Raw genomic sequence first — 18,882 nt, forward strand, 5'->3', positions numbered from 1 at the left:
TACTTAGGGAGCAGTATTATAGTAGTTATATTCTTGTACATAGGGGGCAGTATTATAGTAGTTATATTCTTGTACATATGGGGGCAGTATTATAGTAGTTATATTCTTGTACATAGGAGCAGTATTATAGTAGTTATATTCTTGTACTTAGGGGGCAGTATTATAGTAGTTATATTCTTGTACATAGGGGGCAGTATTATAGTAGTTATATTCTTGTACATAGGGGGCAGTATTATAGTAGTTATATTCTTGTACATAGGGAGCAGTATTATAGTAGTTATATTCTTGCACATAGGAGCAGTATTATAGTAGTTATATTCTTGTACATAGGGGGTAGTATTATAGTAGTTATATTCTTGTATATAGGAGCAGTATTATAGTAGTTATATTCTTGTACATAGGGGACAGTATTATAGTAGTTATATTCTTGTACATAGGGGGCAGTATTATAGTAGTTATATTCTTGTACATAGGGGGCAGTATTATAGTAGTTATATTCTTGTATATAGGAGCAGTATTATAGTGGTCATATTCTTGTACATAGGGGGCAGTATTATAGTAGTCATATTCTTGTATATAGGAGGCAGTATTATAGTAGTTATATTCTTGTACATATGGGCAGTATTATAGTAGTTATATTCTTGTACATAGGGGGCGGTATTATAGTAGTTATATTCTTGTACATAGGGAGCAGTATTATAGTAGTTATATTCTTGTACATAGGGGGCAGTATTATAGTAGCTATATTCTTGTACATCGGAGCAGTATTATAGTAGTTATATTCTTGTACATAGGGGGCAGTATTATAGTAGTTATATTCTTGTACATAGGGGGCAGTATTATAGTAGTCATATTCTTGTATATAGGAGGCAGTATTATAGTAGTTATATTCTTGTACATAGGGGGCAGTATTATAGTAGTTATATTCTTGTATATAGGAGGCAGTATTATAGTAGTTATATTCTTGTACATATGGGCAGTATTATAGTAGTTATATTCTTGTACATAGGGGGCGGTATTATAGTAGTTATATTCTTGTACATAGGGAGCAGTATTATAGTAGTTATATTCTTGTACATAGGGGGCAGTATTATAGTAGCTATATTCTTGTACATCGGAGCAGTATTATAGTAGTTATATTCTTGTACATAGGGGGCAGTATTATAGTAGTTATATTCTTGTACATAGGGGGCAGTATTCTGGTAGTCATATTCTTGTATATAGGAGGTAGTATTATAGTAGTTATATTCTTGTACAAATGGGCAGTATTATAGTAGTTATATTCTTGTACATAGGGGGCGGTATTATAGTAGTTATATTCTTGTACATAGGGAGCAGTATTATAGTAGTTATATTCTTGTACATAGGGGGCAGTATTATAGTAGTTATATTCTTGTATATAGGAGCAGTATTATAGTAGTCATATTCTTGTACATAGGGGGCAGTATTATAGTAGTCATATTCTTGTATATAGGAGGCAGTATTATAGTAGTTATATTCTTGTACATATGGGCAGTATTATAGTAGTTATATTCTTGTATATAGGGGGCGGTATTATAGTAGTTATATTCTTGTACATAGGGAGCAGTATTATAGTAGTTATTTTCTTGTACATAGGGGACAGTAATATAGTAGTTATATACTTGTACATAGGGGACAGTAATATGGTAGTTATATACTTGTACATAGGGGGCAGTATTATAGTAGTTATATTCTTGTACATAGGAGGCAGTATTATAGTAGTTATATTCTTGTACATAGGAGGCAGTATTATAGTAGTTATATTCTTGTACATAGCGAGCAGTATTATAGTAGTTATATTCTTGTACATAGGAGGCAGTATTATAGTATTTATATTCTTGTACATAGGAGGCAGTATTATAGTAGTTATATTCTTGTACATAGGAGCAGTATTATAGTAGTTATATTCTTGTACATAGGAGCAGTATTATAGTAGTTATATTCTTGTACATAGGAGGCAGTATTATAGTAGTTATATTCTTGTACATAGCAGCAGTATTATAGTAGTTATATTCTTGTACATAGGGGGCAGTATTATAGTAGTTATATTCTTGTACATAGGGGGCAGTATTATAGTATTTATATTCTTGTACATAGGAGGCAGTATTATAGTAGTTATTTTCTTGTACATAGGGGACAGTAATATAGTAGTTATATACTTGTACATAGGAGGCAGTATTATAGTAGTTATATTCTTGTACATAGGAGCAGTATTATAGTAGTTATATTCTTGTACATAGGGGGCAGTATTATAGTAGTTATATTCTTGTACATAGGAGCAGTATTATAGTAGTTATATTCTTGTACATAGGGGGCAGTATTATAGTATTTATATTCTTGTACATAGGAGGCAGTATTATAGTAGTTATTTTCTTGTACATAGGGGACAGTATTATAGTAGTTATATACTTGTACATAGGGGACAGTAATATAGTAGTTATATACTTGTACATAGGGGGCAGTATTATAGTAGTTATATTCTTGTACATAGGAGGCAGTATTATAGTAGTTATATTCTTGTACATAGGAGGCAGTATTATAGTAGTTATATACTTGTACACAGGGGGCATTATTATAGTAGTTATATTCTTGTACATAGGGGGCAGTATTATAGTAGTTATATTCTTGTACATAGGGGGCAGTATTATAGTAGTTATATACTTGTACATAGTGGGCAGTATTATAGTAGTTATATACTTGTACATAGTGGGCAGTATTATAGTAGTTATATACTTGTACATAGGGGGCAGTATTATAGTAGTTATATTCTTGTACATAGGAGGCCGTATTATAGTAGTTACCCCAGGTTATACCAGCATGCTCCATATCACTATATACAGGGTGTATAACTTATACCAGCTGTACATATATAATTATATAAAGAAGATACCCAAGTTATACCAGCACGCTCCATATAACTATATACAGGGGATGTATACCTTATATAACTATATACAGGGGTACCCAGGAAGTCCTACATTTACCTGGCTCTCCTCTCTCTCTTGCAGTTCCTGTCGCAGTTGATGATTTTTCTCATCAGTGTGGTCAGCTCCATATTTTGCGGACATTTGGGAAAGATGGAGCTGGACGCCGTGTCTCTGGCGATCGCGGTAACTCGTCCTTTTTCCTTCTTCCTCTGCCATCATACCCTCCTGCATCGGGGGTCCGGCTGTCAGTTGTGTTTAATGCACCTCAATGCTCCTCTTCTAGGTGGTGAACATTACTGGGATAGCGGTGGGCAATGGGTTGGCCGGAGCGTGTGACACATTAATGTCGCAGGTAAGTAAGTGCCCCCTACAAATGTACCTTCATTACTGCCCTAAATCCATCCGTCCTGGAGTTATAACATCTTTCAGACTCGGTCTGCGCTCAAAATCCTTCTGGTTGCTTTTGGAAACAGTCAGCAAGCTTGTTGTGAGACACAACGCTGACAGTTTAGTTGGCTTCCTGTAGGGGGCAGTAGTTTTTTTCCTACATCAGATGACTGTACATTGCTTGTGTAAAAGTGACCCTTCCCAGAAGCTGCTCTGCGCGGACACTGAACAAGCAGGGAATGCTGGGAAATTTCAGTAGAATGGATATGTCTTTCAGATCTATGGTGGGAAAAACCTGAAGATGGTTGGAACCGTCCTGCAGAGAGGGATCCTCATCCTCCTCCTGTTCTGTTTCCCCTGCTGGGCCCTATTTGTGAACACAGAACCCATTCTACTCCTCTTCCGGCAAGACCCCGAAGTGTCCAGGTGCCGATATTATATGTAATGTGATGCAGATGTTACTGGTGAGGGGTGCTACACCATTATCGATAATCATCGGTAGGGTTGGCCACCTCGGACTCCAATCAATCAGCTGTTTGCTGGGTTGCTGTGTGCATGCAGTGATATGATTTCTGCAGGAAGCAGACAGCTCTGTTCTCACTGCAGTGGCCGGACTTGGTATTGCAGGCCAAGTTCCCTTTTACTTCAATGCGAGCTGGGCCTGTAATACCAAGTCCTGCCACTGTAGTGGGAACGGAGCTGTCTGCTTCCTGCAGAATTCAGCTTAGTGCACAAGCACACTAGCCCTGCAAACAGAGGGGGGTCCCAGAGAGCACCCCCCCCCCTCCAATCAACTATTGACAGCCTCTTCTACAGAAAGACATTCAATAGTTTATAACTGAACAACCACTTTAACTCAATGCAATACAAGTAAAAGGAACACTGTGAGCAAAACTGATGCAATGTGTAGTGCAGTCCCAAGGGGGCATGACATCAGGACTCAAAGAATACCAGAGTGTCCATGTCCTGCAGCTCCCCTACGGCCCTATGTGCTGGATAAAGAGCCCACCCATTATTGATCCCCCCCCCCATGAGGCCTTCAGCTGCACAAAACACATTTTATACATACAAAGAGTTGTCTGGGTCATAAAAACACTAAATGTTTTCATCAGATTTCACTATCATCAATCCAGTCACAAGGTTCACTATCCGGGGACTGAACCTGCGGTCACATAAGGACTCGCCGTTACATCACACAGCAAGGACATAACTGTGAGAACAGTAGTAACCGCTTCACAACCTGCACCCCCCGGGGGACATCTGCGGACCACCCAACTCACATCACCTCTCTAATGCTTTATTTATAGATTAACGCAGATTTACGTCTTCATATTCATTCCAGCTCTTCCGGTAAGAAGATGATACGGATAACTGCCGCTAAAACTTGTGTAGGGGTCCCGGGTGTGGGATGTAGAGGAGGTCGCAGAACCATGGCACTTGGGGGGACGGGATAATAACACGCTGACACTTGGGGGAGGGGATAGTGACACGCCGACACTGGGGGGCCGGGATAATGACACGCCGACACTTGGGGGACGGGATAATGACACGCTAACACTTGGGGGGACGGGATAATAACACGCTGACACTTGGGGGGGACGGGATAATAACACGCTGACACTTGGGGGGGACGGGATAATAACATGCTGACACTTGGGGGAGGGGATAGTGACACGCCGACACTGGGGGGCCGGGATAATGACACGCCGACACTTGGGGGACGGGATAATGACACGCTAACACTTGGGGGGACGGGATAATAACACGCTGACACTTGGGGGGACGGGATAATAACATGCTGACACTTGGGGGAGGGGATAGTGACACGCCGACACTGGGGGGCCGGGATAATGACACGCCGACACTTGGGGGACGGGATAATGACACGCTAACACTTGGGGGGACGGGATAATAACATGCTGACATTTGGGGGAGGGGATAGTGACACGCCGACACTGGGGGGCCGGGATAATCACACGCCGACACTTGGGGGACGGGATAATGACACGCCGACACTTGGGGGACGGGATAATGACACGCTGACACTTGGGGGGAGGGGATAATGACACGCTGACAATTGGGGGACAGGATAATGACAGGCTGATACTTGGGGGGACGGGATAATGACACGCTGACACTTGGGATACAGGATAAGGACACGCTGACACTTGGGGGACGGGATAATGACACGCCGACACTTGGGGGGGCGGGATAATGACACGCCGACACTTGGGGGACGGGATAATGACACTCTGACACTTGGGGGACAGGATAATGACACGCTGACACTTGGGGGACGGGATAATGACATGCTGACACTTGGGGGACAGAATAATGACACGCTGACACTTGGGGGACGGGATAATGACACGCTGACACTTGGGGGACGGGATAATGACATGCTGACACTTGGGGGACAGGATAATGACACGCTGACACTTGGGGGACAGGATAATGACACGCTGACACTTGGGGGACGGGATAATGACACGCTGACACTTGGGGGGACGGGATAATGACACGCTGACACTTGGGGGACGGGATAATGACACGCTGACACTTGGGGGACGGGATAATGACACGCTGACACTTGGGGGACGGGATAATGACACGCTGACACTTGGGGGATGGGATAATGACACGCTGACACTTGGGGGACGGGATAATGACAGGCTGATACTTGGGGACCGAATAATGACACGCTGACACTTGGGGGACGGGATAATGACACGCTGACACTTGGGGGACGGGATAATGACACGCTGACACTTGGGGGACGGGATAATGACACGCTGATACTTGGGGGACGGGATAATCACACGCTGACACTTGGGGGACGGGATAATGACACGCTGACACTTGAGGGGCGGGATAATGACACGCTGACACTTGGGGGACAGGATAATGACACGCTGACACTTGGGGGACGGGATAATGACATGCCAAAACTTGGGGGAGGGGATAATGACACACTGATACTTGGGGGACGGGATAATGACACGCTGACACTTGGGGGACGGGATAATGACACGCTGACACTTGGGGGACGGGATAATGACACGCTGATACTTGGGGGATGGGATAATGACACGCTGACACTTGGGGGACGGGATAATGACACGCTGATACTTGGGGGACGGGATAATGACACGCTGAGACTTGGGGGATGGGATAAAGACACGCTGACACTTGGGGGACGGGATAATGACACGCTGACACTTGGGGGACGGGATAATGACACGCTGACACTTGGGGGACGGGATAATGACACGCTGACACTTGGGGGACGGGATAATGACACGCTGACACTTGGGGGGCGGGATAATGACACCACGACACTTGGGGGACGGAATAATGACACGCTGACACTTGGGGGGCGGGATAATGACACGCTGACACTTGGGGGACGGGATAATGACACGCTGACACTTGGGGGACGGGATAATGACACGCTGACACTTGGGGGACGGAATAAAGACACGCTGATACTTGGGGGACGGGATAATGAGACGCTGATACTTGGGGGACGGGATAATGAGACGCTGATACTTGGGGGACGGGATAATGAGACGCTGACACTTGGGGGACGGGATAATGAGACGCTGATACTTGGGGGGACAGGATAATGACACGCTGAAACACTTGGGGGACGGGATAATGACACGCTGATACTTGGGGGACGGGATAATGACACGCTGACACTTGGGGGATGGGATAATGACACGCTGATACTTGGGGGGACGGGATAATGACACGCTGATACTTGGGGGGCCGGGATAATGACACGCTGATACTTGAGGGACGGAATAACGACACGCTGATACTTGGGGGACAGGATAACGACACGCTGATACTTGGGGGCCGGGATAACGACACGCTGATACTTGGGGGCCGGGATAACGACACGCTGATACTTGGGGGCCGGGATAACGACACGCTGACACTTGGGGATGGCATAATGACACGCTGACACTTGGGGGACGGGATAATGACACGCTGATACTTGGGGGACGGGATAACGACACGCTGACACTTGGGGGATGGCATAATGACACGCTGACACTTGGGGGACGGGATAATGACACGCCGATACTTGGGGGACGGGATAATATCTGATCTCCACCATTAATGACTTCTCTCCTCTCTTTTAGGCCTCGTTTTTATATCAGCTTCAGGCTAAATACTTACAGAATCAGGTACTTTGTCGCACCCGGCCTCACTTACGGTCCTGCAGTTCTGAATACGGACATGATGTTGTGCTTCAGACTGGGGGTCATTTATTTATCTATTGCAGCCAGTCAGGCGGCTGCTTCCATCTTCCTCGTGGCTCTGATTCGTGAGCTGTCCTCTGATTGGTTGCTTTGGCAATGATTGTATTTTCCATTGCATAAGTGTTAATAAATCTGCCCCATAAAGCCCCGCGGCGCCCCCTGCTGACAGCTCTCTTATCTTGTCTTCTTACAGGGAATTATATTTCCACAAGTTTTAACCGGATTCATCGCAAACCTCTTCAATGCGTTAATCAACTACATCTTCCTGTACATCCTGGGCCTGGGGGTGATGTGAGTCCTGAGGAGTGTGGGGGTGGGGATATGCGCCCCCCAAAGATTACCGAGAAGTAGAAATCTCTGGGATGTTATCTGTGGCCTCTTTGGTGTCCCCCAGGGCTTGTCACTCAGCTTTCCTACACCCCGAATGGCAGCTGTGCTTGGATACAGTATACTGTGACAGTCGCACCCCATTCAGAGCTCTAGGAGAGCCGGGTGACGACCGCCGTCAGATATATTACACACCTCCAAATCGGATATTTACAGAGAATTTTATGATTAATGCCTCGTACACATTTTTTGGGATACCAGAAAAATCCTGCAATTCTGGCATTCCATCTTTCTTGTTATGGCTCTCATCGTGCGGGATGAATATTGTGAGATTTTCATAGTTCAGACTCTTATATACACGAAGGTACCACATTTGTGGGGGTTTTTAATTGTTATGGGAAGAGCCCCCCCCCCCCCTGAACGTTTAATATTTCTTAACTGCTAAAAATACTTTTTAAAACCTTTTTTTTAGTCCCTGCAGGGAATGTGATCGCTTATACCATACAGTGTGATACTTTAGTATTGCAGTGTGTAGTGATTTTTGATGTTGCCACAGTCAGGGCTTGATAGAAATCTATACCTGGCAGCCCTGGAAGCCTTCAGTAAGCTCTGGGCTGCCATGCTAGCCCATCAGCACCCCTGATTGTGCTGTGGGGGGTGCCAATGGGGTCCGTGAAGGGCCCCCCTGCGCTAACTTTTGGCATCTAAAGAGTTAACTACTGCAATCAGTGCTAATAGCCACTGGGTGTTGAGTGATTTCCAGATGTTGGGTGTGAAGCCTCCGGCCACCTGACCAGCTGGACTTACGAGGAAGGCTCGGACCGCAGAGGACAGTCCCTTTAATTGCAGTAGATATGAATGGTGTTGGACATTGTGGAACGCTCCTCTCTTTCCCCGCAGGGGCTCGGCCTGCGCCAATACTTTATCTCAGTACGTCCAGGCGGTTCTGTTATTCTTCTACATCGTGTGGAAGAAGCTTCAGCGGGACACGTGGGGAGGTACCGACCGGTAGAGCTCATGTCCTATGTGATATGCTATAACATACTTATGCCATTATTCTGTTGTTCTCTGTTATCAGCCATTTCACAGTTGGGAGAGACTGACTGCAGTACTCTTCACTGGGGGGCCTGCAGGGGGCATTGTTTTAGGGAGATCTCTAGATCCCATAGGGGTTTATTATACGTTGTGCTTTTACTTTGTCATTGTTAGCAAGATCTCTGCTTGCTGTCAGTGAATGGGAGCATTCTAGATAAACAAGAGTGGCTGAATGCCTGTCATGTTGCTAAGGGTACCTTCACATGGCAGAACCTGATGTGGATTTTTCAACCTGGATTGCGCCTCCGAAGTTGCGAATTTTCGTCGAGGTTACCCGACTGTCTGAGCTGCTTCTCATTGAATTACCACTGAAACCGCGCAGAATCGGCGTGAAGAAGAGACGCGGCACATCTGGTTTTCCACACACGGATTTGAAATCTATGGGGGAAATTTACTAAGACATTTCTGACGCCGGGCGGAGCATGATTGGCGCGCTGAATACATGAAGAGGGGCAGGAACATCCGTGTGCCTCCCCAGAAATACACGGCAGGTCGGACCCGGCGCATGTTCTGCTATACTTTATGCCAGCTTCTGGTGTGGATTATACGTAAATGTGTCAGTTTGCAGGGGCCACCCTGACAAGCCCCGCCCACTTTTCAGAAAACGTTGCGGAGCTGGCGTAAAACGCTACAAAAATTGCAAATTTTTGCATAATGACAAGCAGAAACTGGCAGAAAAGCTTTAGTAAATGTGCCAACCTGTGGAAAACTTCTGCACCTCGTGGGCTGCAGTCGGATCGCCACTATAAGGGGATGCAGAGTCTGCATAAAAATTTGCCATGTGACCTCGCCCTATGCTTCTCACAGCTGAGGGTTTGTTACAATTTCATCAAGGCTAGACAATCGTCTGAGAGCCAGATACAAGTCAGTCTCATGTCCTGATACTTGGCTACAATGTATCAGTCTGGAGTCACAGAGGATTGTGTAGACTGGATACAACTGTGAGGAACCCTCAGCTGTGAGAAGTCTTACATCTGCGCATGTTGGATTTCACTCACTGACAGGAAACGGAGATATTAACAAGGCTATAGACATAAGTTTTGAAACCTATGGAATGAGATCTAAGTGCGGCTCTCCGCAGGGTGGTCCATGGCCTGCTTTGAGGACTGGGGCTCGTTCATCCGTCTCGCCATTCCCAGCATGCTCATGGTCTGTATAGAGTGGTGGGCGTTTGAGATCGGGATCATCTTGTCCGGTAAGTTACAGGAAGCGTCTGGCTGGTCTGACCGGATAAGATCTGGTATTGTGGGGGTGGGGACATAATACCCTTGTTGGAGCCCCCAGTGTCTTGGCTTCCCCGTCCGGCAGCCGCGCGGCCTCGCTGACGCTGTAAGATTGCGTTTACATGTGGCGGATTTGCTGCAGATTTTCCACAGCGGACAAAATTCTCGCCATTCGCACTACTTGGTGTGGATTCTGACGCGGATCTCACACTTATTACGAGGCATCCGCTATTTATCAAATATGGTGCAACGACTCCCGCCGTCTCCTGTGATAAGTTACGCCAGGCCTGAACTATTGATGACCTATTCGCAGGATCCGCCTGATCGCCACAAAGCTCCATACACACTGCAGTAGCTCCCGGGATGGGATCGGTCATCAGTCGGTCAGTCCGTTAACCCCTTCCTGACAGCACATTATAAGGTACCTCGCACGATGCCACAGAAAAATACAACTTTTGTCTTACAAAAACAAGCCCCGTGTAGCGACGTCACCGCGAAATAATGAGGATTTCTTGAAAATGGGGAGGGAAAAGAGAGAAAAAAAAGGGGGCTGCAATGGGAAGGGTTAATAAAGGGGGCTGTTCTCCACTATAACCATTCTGTGTCCCCCAGGCGTCCTCAGCGTGGAAGATCTCGGGGCTCAAACTATTATTTATCAGATGGCTACCATTTTCTTTATGGTAAGTGTTTACAGTCCTTCACCTCCGTCCTGCTCTCCCCTCCCGCGGCTCCGCTCTCCCATCACTTGCCTGTGTGTTCCCCCATCACCCGCAGCTCCGCTCTTCCGTCACTCGCCTCTGCGCTCCCCGGTCACCCGCCTCTGCGCTTACCTGTCCCACGGCTCCGCTCCCCCGTCACCCGCCTCTGCGCTCCCCTGTCACCCACCTCTGTAATCACCTGTCCCACGACTCCGCTCTCCCGTCACTTGCCTCTGCGCTCCCCGTCACCCGCCTCTGTGCTCACCTGTCCCATGGCTCCGCTCCCCCGTCACCCGCCTCTGTGCTCCCCCATCACCTGCCTCTGCGCTCCCCCGTCACCTGCCTCTGTGCTCACCTGTCCCGCGGCTCCACTCTCCTGTCACTTGCCTCTGCGCTCCCCGTCACCCGCCTCTGTGCTCACCTGTCCCACGGCTCTGCTCCCCCGTCACCCGCCTCTGCGCTCCCCCGTCACCCACCTCTGTGCTCACCTGTCCCACAACTCCGCTCCCCCGTCACCCGCCTCTGTGCTCATCTGTCCCATGGCTCCACTCTCATGTCACCCGCCTATGCGCTCCCCGATCACCTGCCTCTGCGCTCCCCCGTCATCCGCAGCTCCGCTCTTCCGTCACCTGCCTCTGCGCTCCCCCGTCATCCACAGCTCCGCTCTTCCGTCACCCGCCTCTGCGCTCCCCGGTCGCCCGCCTCTGTGCTCACCTGTCCCACGGCTCCGCTCCCCCGTCACCCGCCTCTGCGCTCCCCTGTCACCCACCTCTGTGCTCACCTGTCCCACGACTCCGCTCTCCCGTCACTTGCCTCTGCGCTCCCCGTCACCCGCCTCTGTGCTCACCTGTCCCATGGCTCCGCTCCCCCGTCACCCGCCTCTGCGCTCCCCCGTCACCCGCCTCTGCGCTCCCCCGTCACCCGCCTCTGCGCTCACCTGTCCCGCGGCTCCATTCTCCTGTCACCCACCTCTGCGCTGCCCCGTCACCCGCCTCTGTGCTCACCTGTCCCACGGTTCCACTCTCCTGTCACCCGCCTCTGCGCTCCCCTGTCACCCGCTGCTCCGCTGTCCCATCACCCTGTCTCACCTATGTGCCCGCCAGGATTCCTACATAGCCGGCCATTGATCGACCCTTCAGCAGTCTTTGCTGATGTAGCGACCCACCAGGTTAGATGAGGTATTATAATGTTGCACTATTTTCGCTCCGCAGGTGCCACTGGGGTTCAGCATTGCCGTCAGCGTCCGGGTGGGTCACGCTCTGGGGGCTGGGGACATCATTCAAGCCAAGAAATCAATGGTTGTCGCCATATTGATGACAGGTAAAGAATCACAGAGACCTCTCTAGCATCACACGGGTAGACATGTTGCTGCCCCTATGAGGTGACCTGAGCCTGCCGCTTCAGGCAGCGGTCTGCAGGACCCCAGGGCGGCGGTGGGTTGCCACCCAGCTAATAATTGCCAGGCCAGCTGGCAACAACCTGATGAGCCTTCAGCCCCAATGCCCCGGCCAATGACAGCAGATGCTACAGTGATCAGATTGTGACCCCTGACCTCTGCGCTCCGGATCACAGTAGTGGCAGCCACCCCCGGATGGGAGCAATGGGGTCAGTCAGCTGCATGCTTGTTGGTGGAGGTGAACTATGGGGGTCCCTATTACTACTGAAGCTACAGAGGAAACCCTTCCTATTGGGGTCCATATTATTACTAGCCCTTCACAGAGTAGACTGTTACTAAAATGATTGCTTTGAAAGAACAGACATACATGAGGGCACAGATGGACCCTAGGGGGCGCCCTCAATGAGGGAGAGGACCAGGGGGCGCATCAACAGGGCCGGCAGACAGCGACAAACTTGGTGCACGCTCAGACATATAAGATCGATGACTGGACGACCAGTGAGCTGGGTGCGCTGTGATGGCCCCTAATGGGATTGGCTGTTATATAAGAGACGGGGCCTTATAGACCCGACTGATTTACGGTAGGTACCGGTTCCTCTAATGCCTAGACCCTTGAAGATCCTGTCTTTCCCTAAATTGTATGTAGATGCAGGGTCTAGGTCTAATATGGTGGCAATTTAAGCTAAACACACTCGGAGGTTACTAACGCGTTTCACCGCTAATTTTTTGGATCTTCAGGAGGTTAACGAGCTACAGAGGTAATTTACAGCCTGAGTGTCGGCGCTGCAGTCGCCGCCGGTCCTGCCGGATGTATGGACTTGTGAACAACAATGCACGCAGGCGCTGGTGGCGGATGTGCTGAGGGTTTACTATGGCTGCCGCAGTACAAGGTTTCTGCTGGAGAACTATTCTCTGCTAATTCATTGTGAAGCAGAACTAACTGATAAGGCCAACCGATGCTGTGCTGTCAGCGGGGTAAGCTGCTGGTCCCAGAGGGGGGATATCTGACTGAGGTAATATCACTCAGTAACCCTGTCCATAGTATCCTAAACGATCAGGATCACTGCTGGGGTCTCGATGGCCCTCGGTATCCGTGTATGACTATTGCTCAGGGAATTCCTATGGATATCAGCCAAGTCCCAAAGAGACAATATAGCCAGTTCGTTCACGGATCGCTTAGAAGATATCCGATATATATAGTCCTCTTTATGTGGCCAATAAAGAGCCCATCGTAGCAGAACGCTGCTGATCAATCATGATTCCTAATGTTAGAGACCTTGTTTTCTAAATGGCTTTCCCTAAGCTAGAAGGCAGCAAGGTGTCTGCCCTCTAAGAGGTGAGATAGGTAAGATAGACCTGGTGTGTGTGAGATAGAGCGGTGTGACCCGTAGCCTTGATGGTAGACTCAGCCTAGACCCTGTGTCTACCTACAATTTAGGGAAATACAGGATCTGCAAGGGTCTAGGCATTAGAGGAATCGGTACCTACTGTAAATCGGTCAAGTCTACAAAGAATCGTCCCTTATTAAATCCTGTTAAGGGGCCATCAAAGTGTACACTGGTCGTCTAGTTATCGATTTTTATATATGTCTGAGCATGCACCAAGTTTGTCGCTGTCTACCGGCCCTGTTGATGCGCCCACTGGCCTCTCATTGAGGGCGCCCCCTACGGTCCGTCTGTGCCCTCATGTATGTCTCTTCTTTTAATCGTATATAATAAAGCAATCATTTTAGTAACAGTCTACTCTGTGAAGGGCTAGTCAGAATTTCTTGGACTATCCTGCACTCTGTGACTAAACAATATTATTACTAGGACCACTGTGGGGTTCACTATTACTATTGGGGCCATTAACCCCTTAGTGACAAGCCTATTTTTGCCTTATGGACCAAGTGATTTTCATCATCACTTTATAAGAGCCACGACTCACTGACAGCCGTATGAGGGCTTTTTTTTCGGGACAAGTTGTACTGGCCGCACTCTGGGGGACGTATAGTGTGTTGGAGATGTTACTGGCTGCACTCTGGGGGACATATAATGTGTTGGAGATGTTACTGGCTGCACTCTGGGGGACATATAATGTGTTGGAGATGTTACTGGCTGCACTCTGGGGGACATATAATGTGTTGGAGATGTTACTGGCCGCACTCTGGGGGACATATAATGTGTTGGAGATGTTACTGGCTGCACTCTGGGGGACATATAATGTGTTGGAGATGTTACTGGCCGCACTCTGGGGGACATATAATGTGTTGGAGATGTTACTGGCCGCACTCTGGAGGACATATAATGTGTTGGAGATGTTACTGGCTGCACTCTGGGGGACATATAATGTGTTGGAGATGTTACTGGCCGCACTCTGGGGGACATATAATGTGGTGGAGATGTTACTGGCCGCACTCTGGGGGACATATAATGTGTTGGAGATGTTACTGGCTGCACTCTGGGGGACATATAATGGGTTGGAGATGTTACTGGCCACACTCTTGGGGACATATAATGTGTTGGAGATGTTACTGGCCGCACTCTGGGGGACATATAATGTGTTGGAGATGTTACTGGCCGCACTCTGGGGGACATATAATGTGTTGGAGATGTTCCTGGCCGCACTCTGGGGGACATATAATGTGTTGGAGATGTTACTGGCTGCACTCTGGAGGACATATAATGTGTTGGAGATGTTACTGGCTGCACTCTGGAGGACATATAATGGGTTGGAGATGTTACTAGCTGCACTCTGGGGGACATATAATGTGTTGGAGATGTTACTGGCCGCACTCTGGGGGACATATAATGTGTTGGAGATGTTACTGGCCGCACTCTGGGGGACATATAATGTGTTGGAGATGTTACTGGCCGCACTCTGGGGGACATATAATGTGTTGGAGATGTTACTGGCCGCACTCTGGGGGACATATAATGTGTTGGAGATGTTACTGGCTGCACTCCGGGGGACATATAATGTGTTGGAGATGTTACTGGCCGCACTCTGGGGGACATATAATGTGTTGGAGATGTTACTGGCTGCACTCTGGGGGATATATAATGTGTTGGAGATGTTACTGGCTGCACTCTGGGGACATATAATGTGTTGGAGATGTTACTGGCCGCACTCTGGGGGACATATAATGTGTTGGAGATGTTACTGGCTGCACTCTGGGGGACATATAATGTGTTGGAGATGTTACTGGCCGCACTCTGGGGGACATATAATGTGTTGGAGATGTTACTGGCTGCACTCTGGGGGACATCTAATGTGGTGGAGATGTTACTGGCTGCACTCTGGGGGACATTTAATGTGTTGGAGATGTTACTGGCCGCACTCTGGGGGACATATAATGTGTTGGAGATGTTACTGGCCGCACTCTGGGGGACATCTAATGTGGTGGAGATGTTACTGGCCGCACTCTGGGGGACATATAATGTGTTGGAGATGTTACTGGCCGCACTCTGGGGGACATATAATGTGTTGGAGATGTTCCTGGCCGCACTCTGGGGGACATATAATGTGTTGGAGATGTTCCTGGCCGCACTCTGGGGGACATATAATGTGTTGGAGATGTTACTGGCTGCACTCTGGGGGACATATAATGTGTTGGAGATGTTACTGGCCGCACTCTGGGGGACATATAATGTGTTGGAGATGTTACTGGCCGCACTCTGGGGGACATATAATGTGTTGGAGATGTTACTGGCCGCACTCCGGGGGACATATAATGTGTTGGAGATGTTACTGGCCGCACTCCGGGGGACATATAATGTGTTGGAGATGTTACTGGCCGCACTCTGGGGGACATATAATGTGTTGGAGATGTTACTGGCTGCACTCTGGGGGATATATAATGTGTTGGAGATGTTACTGGCTGCACTCTGGGGACATATAATGTGTTGGAGATGTTACTGGCCGCACTCTGGGGGACATATAATGTGTTGGAGATGTTACTGGCTGCACTCTGGGGGATATATAATGTGTTGGAGATGTTACTGGCTGCACTCTGGGGACATATAATGTGTTGGAGATGTTACTGGCTGCACTCTGGGGACATATAATGTGTTGGAGATGTTACTGGCTGCACTCTGGGGGACATTTAATGTGTTGGAGATGTTACTGGCTGCACTCTGGGGGACATCTAATGTGGTGGAGATGTTACTGGCTGCACTCTGGGGGACATATAATGTGTTGGAGATGTTACTGGCCGCACTCTGGGGGACACATAATGTGTTGGAGATGTTACTGGCCGCACTCTGGGGGACATATATTGTGTTGGAGATGTTACTGGCTGCACTCCGGGGGACATATAATGTGTTGGAGATGTTACTGGCCGCACTCTGGGGGACATATAATGTGTTGGAGATGTTACTGGCTGCACTCTGGGGGATATATAATGTGTTGGAGATGTTACTGGCTGCACTCTGGGGACATATAATGTGTTGGAGATGTTACTGGCCGCACTCTGGGGGACATATAATGTGTTGGAGATGTTACTGGCCGCACTCTGGGGACATATAATGTGTTGGAGATGTTACTGGCCGCACTCTGGGGGACATATAATGTGTTGGAGATGTTACTGGCCGCACTCTGGGGGACATATAATGTGTTGGAGATGTTACTGGCTGCACTCTGGGGGACATATAATGTGTTGGAGATGTTACTGGCTGCACTCTGGGGGACATATAATGTGTTGGAGAGGTTACTGGCCGCACTCTGGGGGACATATAATGTGTTGGAGATGTTACTGGCCGCACTCTGGGGGACCTATAATGTGTTGGAGAGGTTACTGGCCGCACTCTGGGGGACATATAATGTGTTGGAGAGGTTACTGGCCGCACTCTGGGGGACATATAATGTGCTGGAGATGTTACTGGCCGCACTCTGGTGGACATATAATGTGTTGTAGAACTTTTATTTTAAGGAAGGGGGGGGGGGGGGGGGATGGAAAAAATGGTTAGATTTTTTTTTTTTCCTTGAATTAAACTTTATTGACTTGAAGTTGCGATCGTCGGATCTGTAGGATAGTACGCTGCATTAATTATGAACTGCACTCTACTAATCCTAGGACAGCAGCCTATTAGACTCCTCAGGAGGCGGGACCCAATAGTCTGCGTTACATCGCAGACATGGAGACCTTTGTGATGCTACTGGTACCTTGTGGTCGCACTGCGGGGTGCTGATGGGTGACAGAAGGAACCCCCTGTCATCCTCTTACAGGCTGCAGCTGCTATTGATTGTGGCATGTAAGGGGTTAAGCTGCCAGGATCGGAGGTTTCTCCCCTCCCGGCTATTAGAGCAGGAGCCGGGCTGTCAGTAGTCAGCTGAGCCACCGCCGTAAGAAGATGTATGACTATTGGAGCCATTAAGGGGGACACTTACTATTGGGGTCACTAGTACTACTGGGGTCACTGTGGGAGTGACTGTGATTACTGGGGCCGCTATGACTCTTACACTGCAGACACGTTCTGATAGGTGTTGGGTGTCTTGTGTATTGGCGCTTTAAATGCCTGTAAAATGAGTGTTTTTAGTTGGGGCACCATTTCTCACTTCACCTCAGGCAGCATAAAGTCTTGGGGCGCCCCTAGCTGCCCCCCACAAGGTCAGCAAGGAGCCCGATCGTTCTACACTCAGCGTCCTCCCTGCCCGCATCCTCCCTGTCCCCGTCCGTGCCCGCATCCTCCCTGCCCGCATCCTCCCTGTCCCCGTCCGTGCCCGTACCCTCCCTGCCCGCGCCCTCCCTGTCCCCGTCCGTGCCCGCATCCTCGCCCTCCTCTGTAATGCTCTGCGCTGCTGCAGCCTGTAAGGATAATCTGGCGTTCTCCTTCTTTCAGAAACCTGTGCCCTGGCCTCTTCTATCCTGATGGTCAGCCTGAAGAACGTGATTGGCTACATCTTCACTTCAGATGAGTAAGCGGGGGCGCTGCCCCTTTAAATCTCGCTCGCACGCAGTGTTTTCGTAGTCCTTCAGGACAGATATCTCCCCAAGGTTTGGCGCTGTCATTGACTCCCCGTGTCCTTGGTCGTGTCTGGACACGGTCTTCTCTGCGCACTCGGTCACGGCTGGTAAATCTCCGCAGACGGCACTTCTCTGCTACACGGGTGAATTTGACACGCGAGTTCTGTCCGTGCGATATGCGATATGGATGGAACTCGCACGTGAGAAGAACGCATGTACCTCCATCTTCTTTTTCGCACGGATGAACTTTCTCTTGGACCGACGGTCTGACAGGATGCTCGCTGCACGGCTTGTTGTTGGGCGATTCTTCTTTAACCTCTTAGCGACCGCCAGTGGTAAATTTACGGCACTGCTGTCGGCTCTCTGTGCAGCACCAACGTCAACATGTCTCCCGCTCCGCCAGTGATTGCAGCCCCACCCAGAAGAGGGCAGTACTAACAGCTTGTAGGGTGCCGCAATGCGGACCAATGAGGTCATCTCTGACATCACAGCGCTGGCCGGTCGCCCTCTAAGTGTATACTCACACAGGCGAATGCAGGATCCATCCGAGAAACTCCGATCAATAGCGGGCTTGTAAAATTGTGATGTTTACT

General features: G+C 48.8%; 1 protein-coding gene across 3 annotated transcripts in view; it reads left to right on the forward strand.

Annotated features, from left to right (window-relative positions):
* The window catches only part of LOC136579934 (multidrug and toxin extrusion protein 1-like), a 30,076-nt gene that overhangs the window by 6,616 nt on the left and 4,578 nt on the right, over positions 1-18,882 (forward strand). For all 3 annotated transcript variants that reach the window (XM_066580038.1, XM_066580036.1, XM_066580039.1), the window contains 11 exons: positions 3,030-3,131; positions 3,232-3,300; positions 3,613-3,761; positions 4,643-4,685; positions 7,487-7,531; positions 7,800-7,897; positions 8,834-8,931; positions 10,110-10,223; positions 10,864-10,931; positions 12,161-12,269; positions 18,165-18,240. In XM_066580038.1, the coding sequence (XP_066436135.1) occupies positions 3,030-3,131; positions 3,232-3,300; positions 3,613-3,761; positions 4,643-4,685; positions 7,487-7,531; positions 7,800-7,897; positions 8,834-8,931; positions 10,110-10,223; positions 10,864-10,931; positions 12,161-12,269; positions 18,165-18,240 (971 nt within the window). The remainder of the gene's footprint in view (positions 1-3,029; positions 3,132-3,231; positions 3,301-3,612; positions 3,762-4,642; positions 4,686-7,486; positions 7,532-7,799; positions 7,898-8,833; positions 8,932-10,109; positions 10,224-10,863; positions 10,932-12,160; positions 12,270-18,164; positions 18,241-18,882) is intronic.

This window comes from Eleutherodactylus coqui, chromosome 10 (genome assembly GCF_035609145.1).
Source record: "Eleutherodactylus coqui strain aEleCoq1 chromosome 10, aEleCoq1.hap1, whole genome shotgun sequence".
Classification (NCBI taxonomy): domain Eukaryota; kingdom Metazoa; phylum Chordata; class Amphibia; order Anura; family Eleutherodactylidae; genus Eleutherodactylus; species Eleutherodactylus coqui.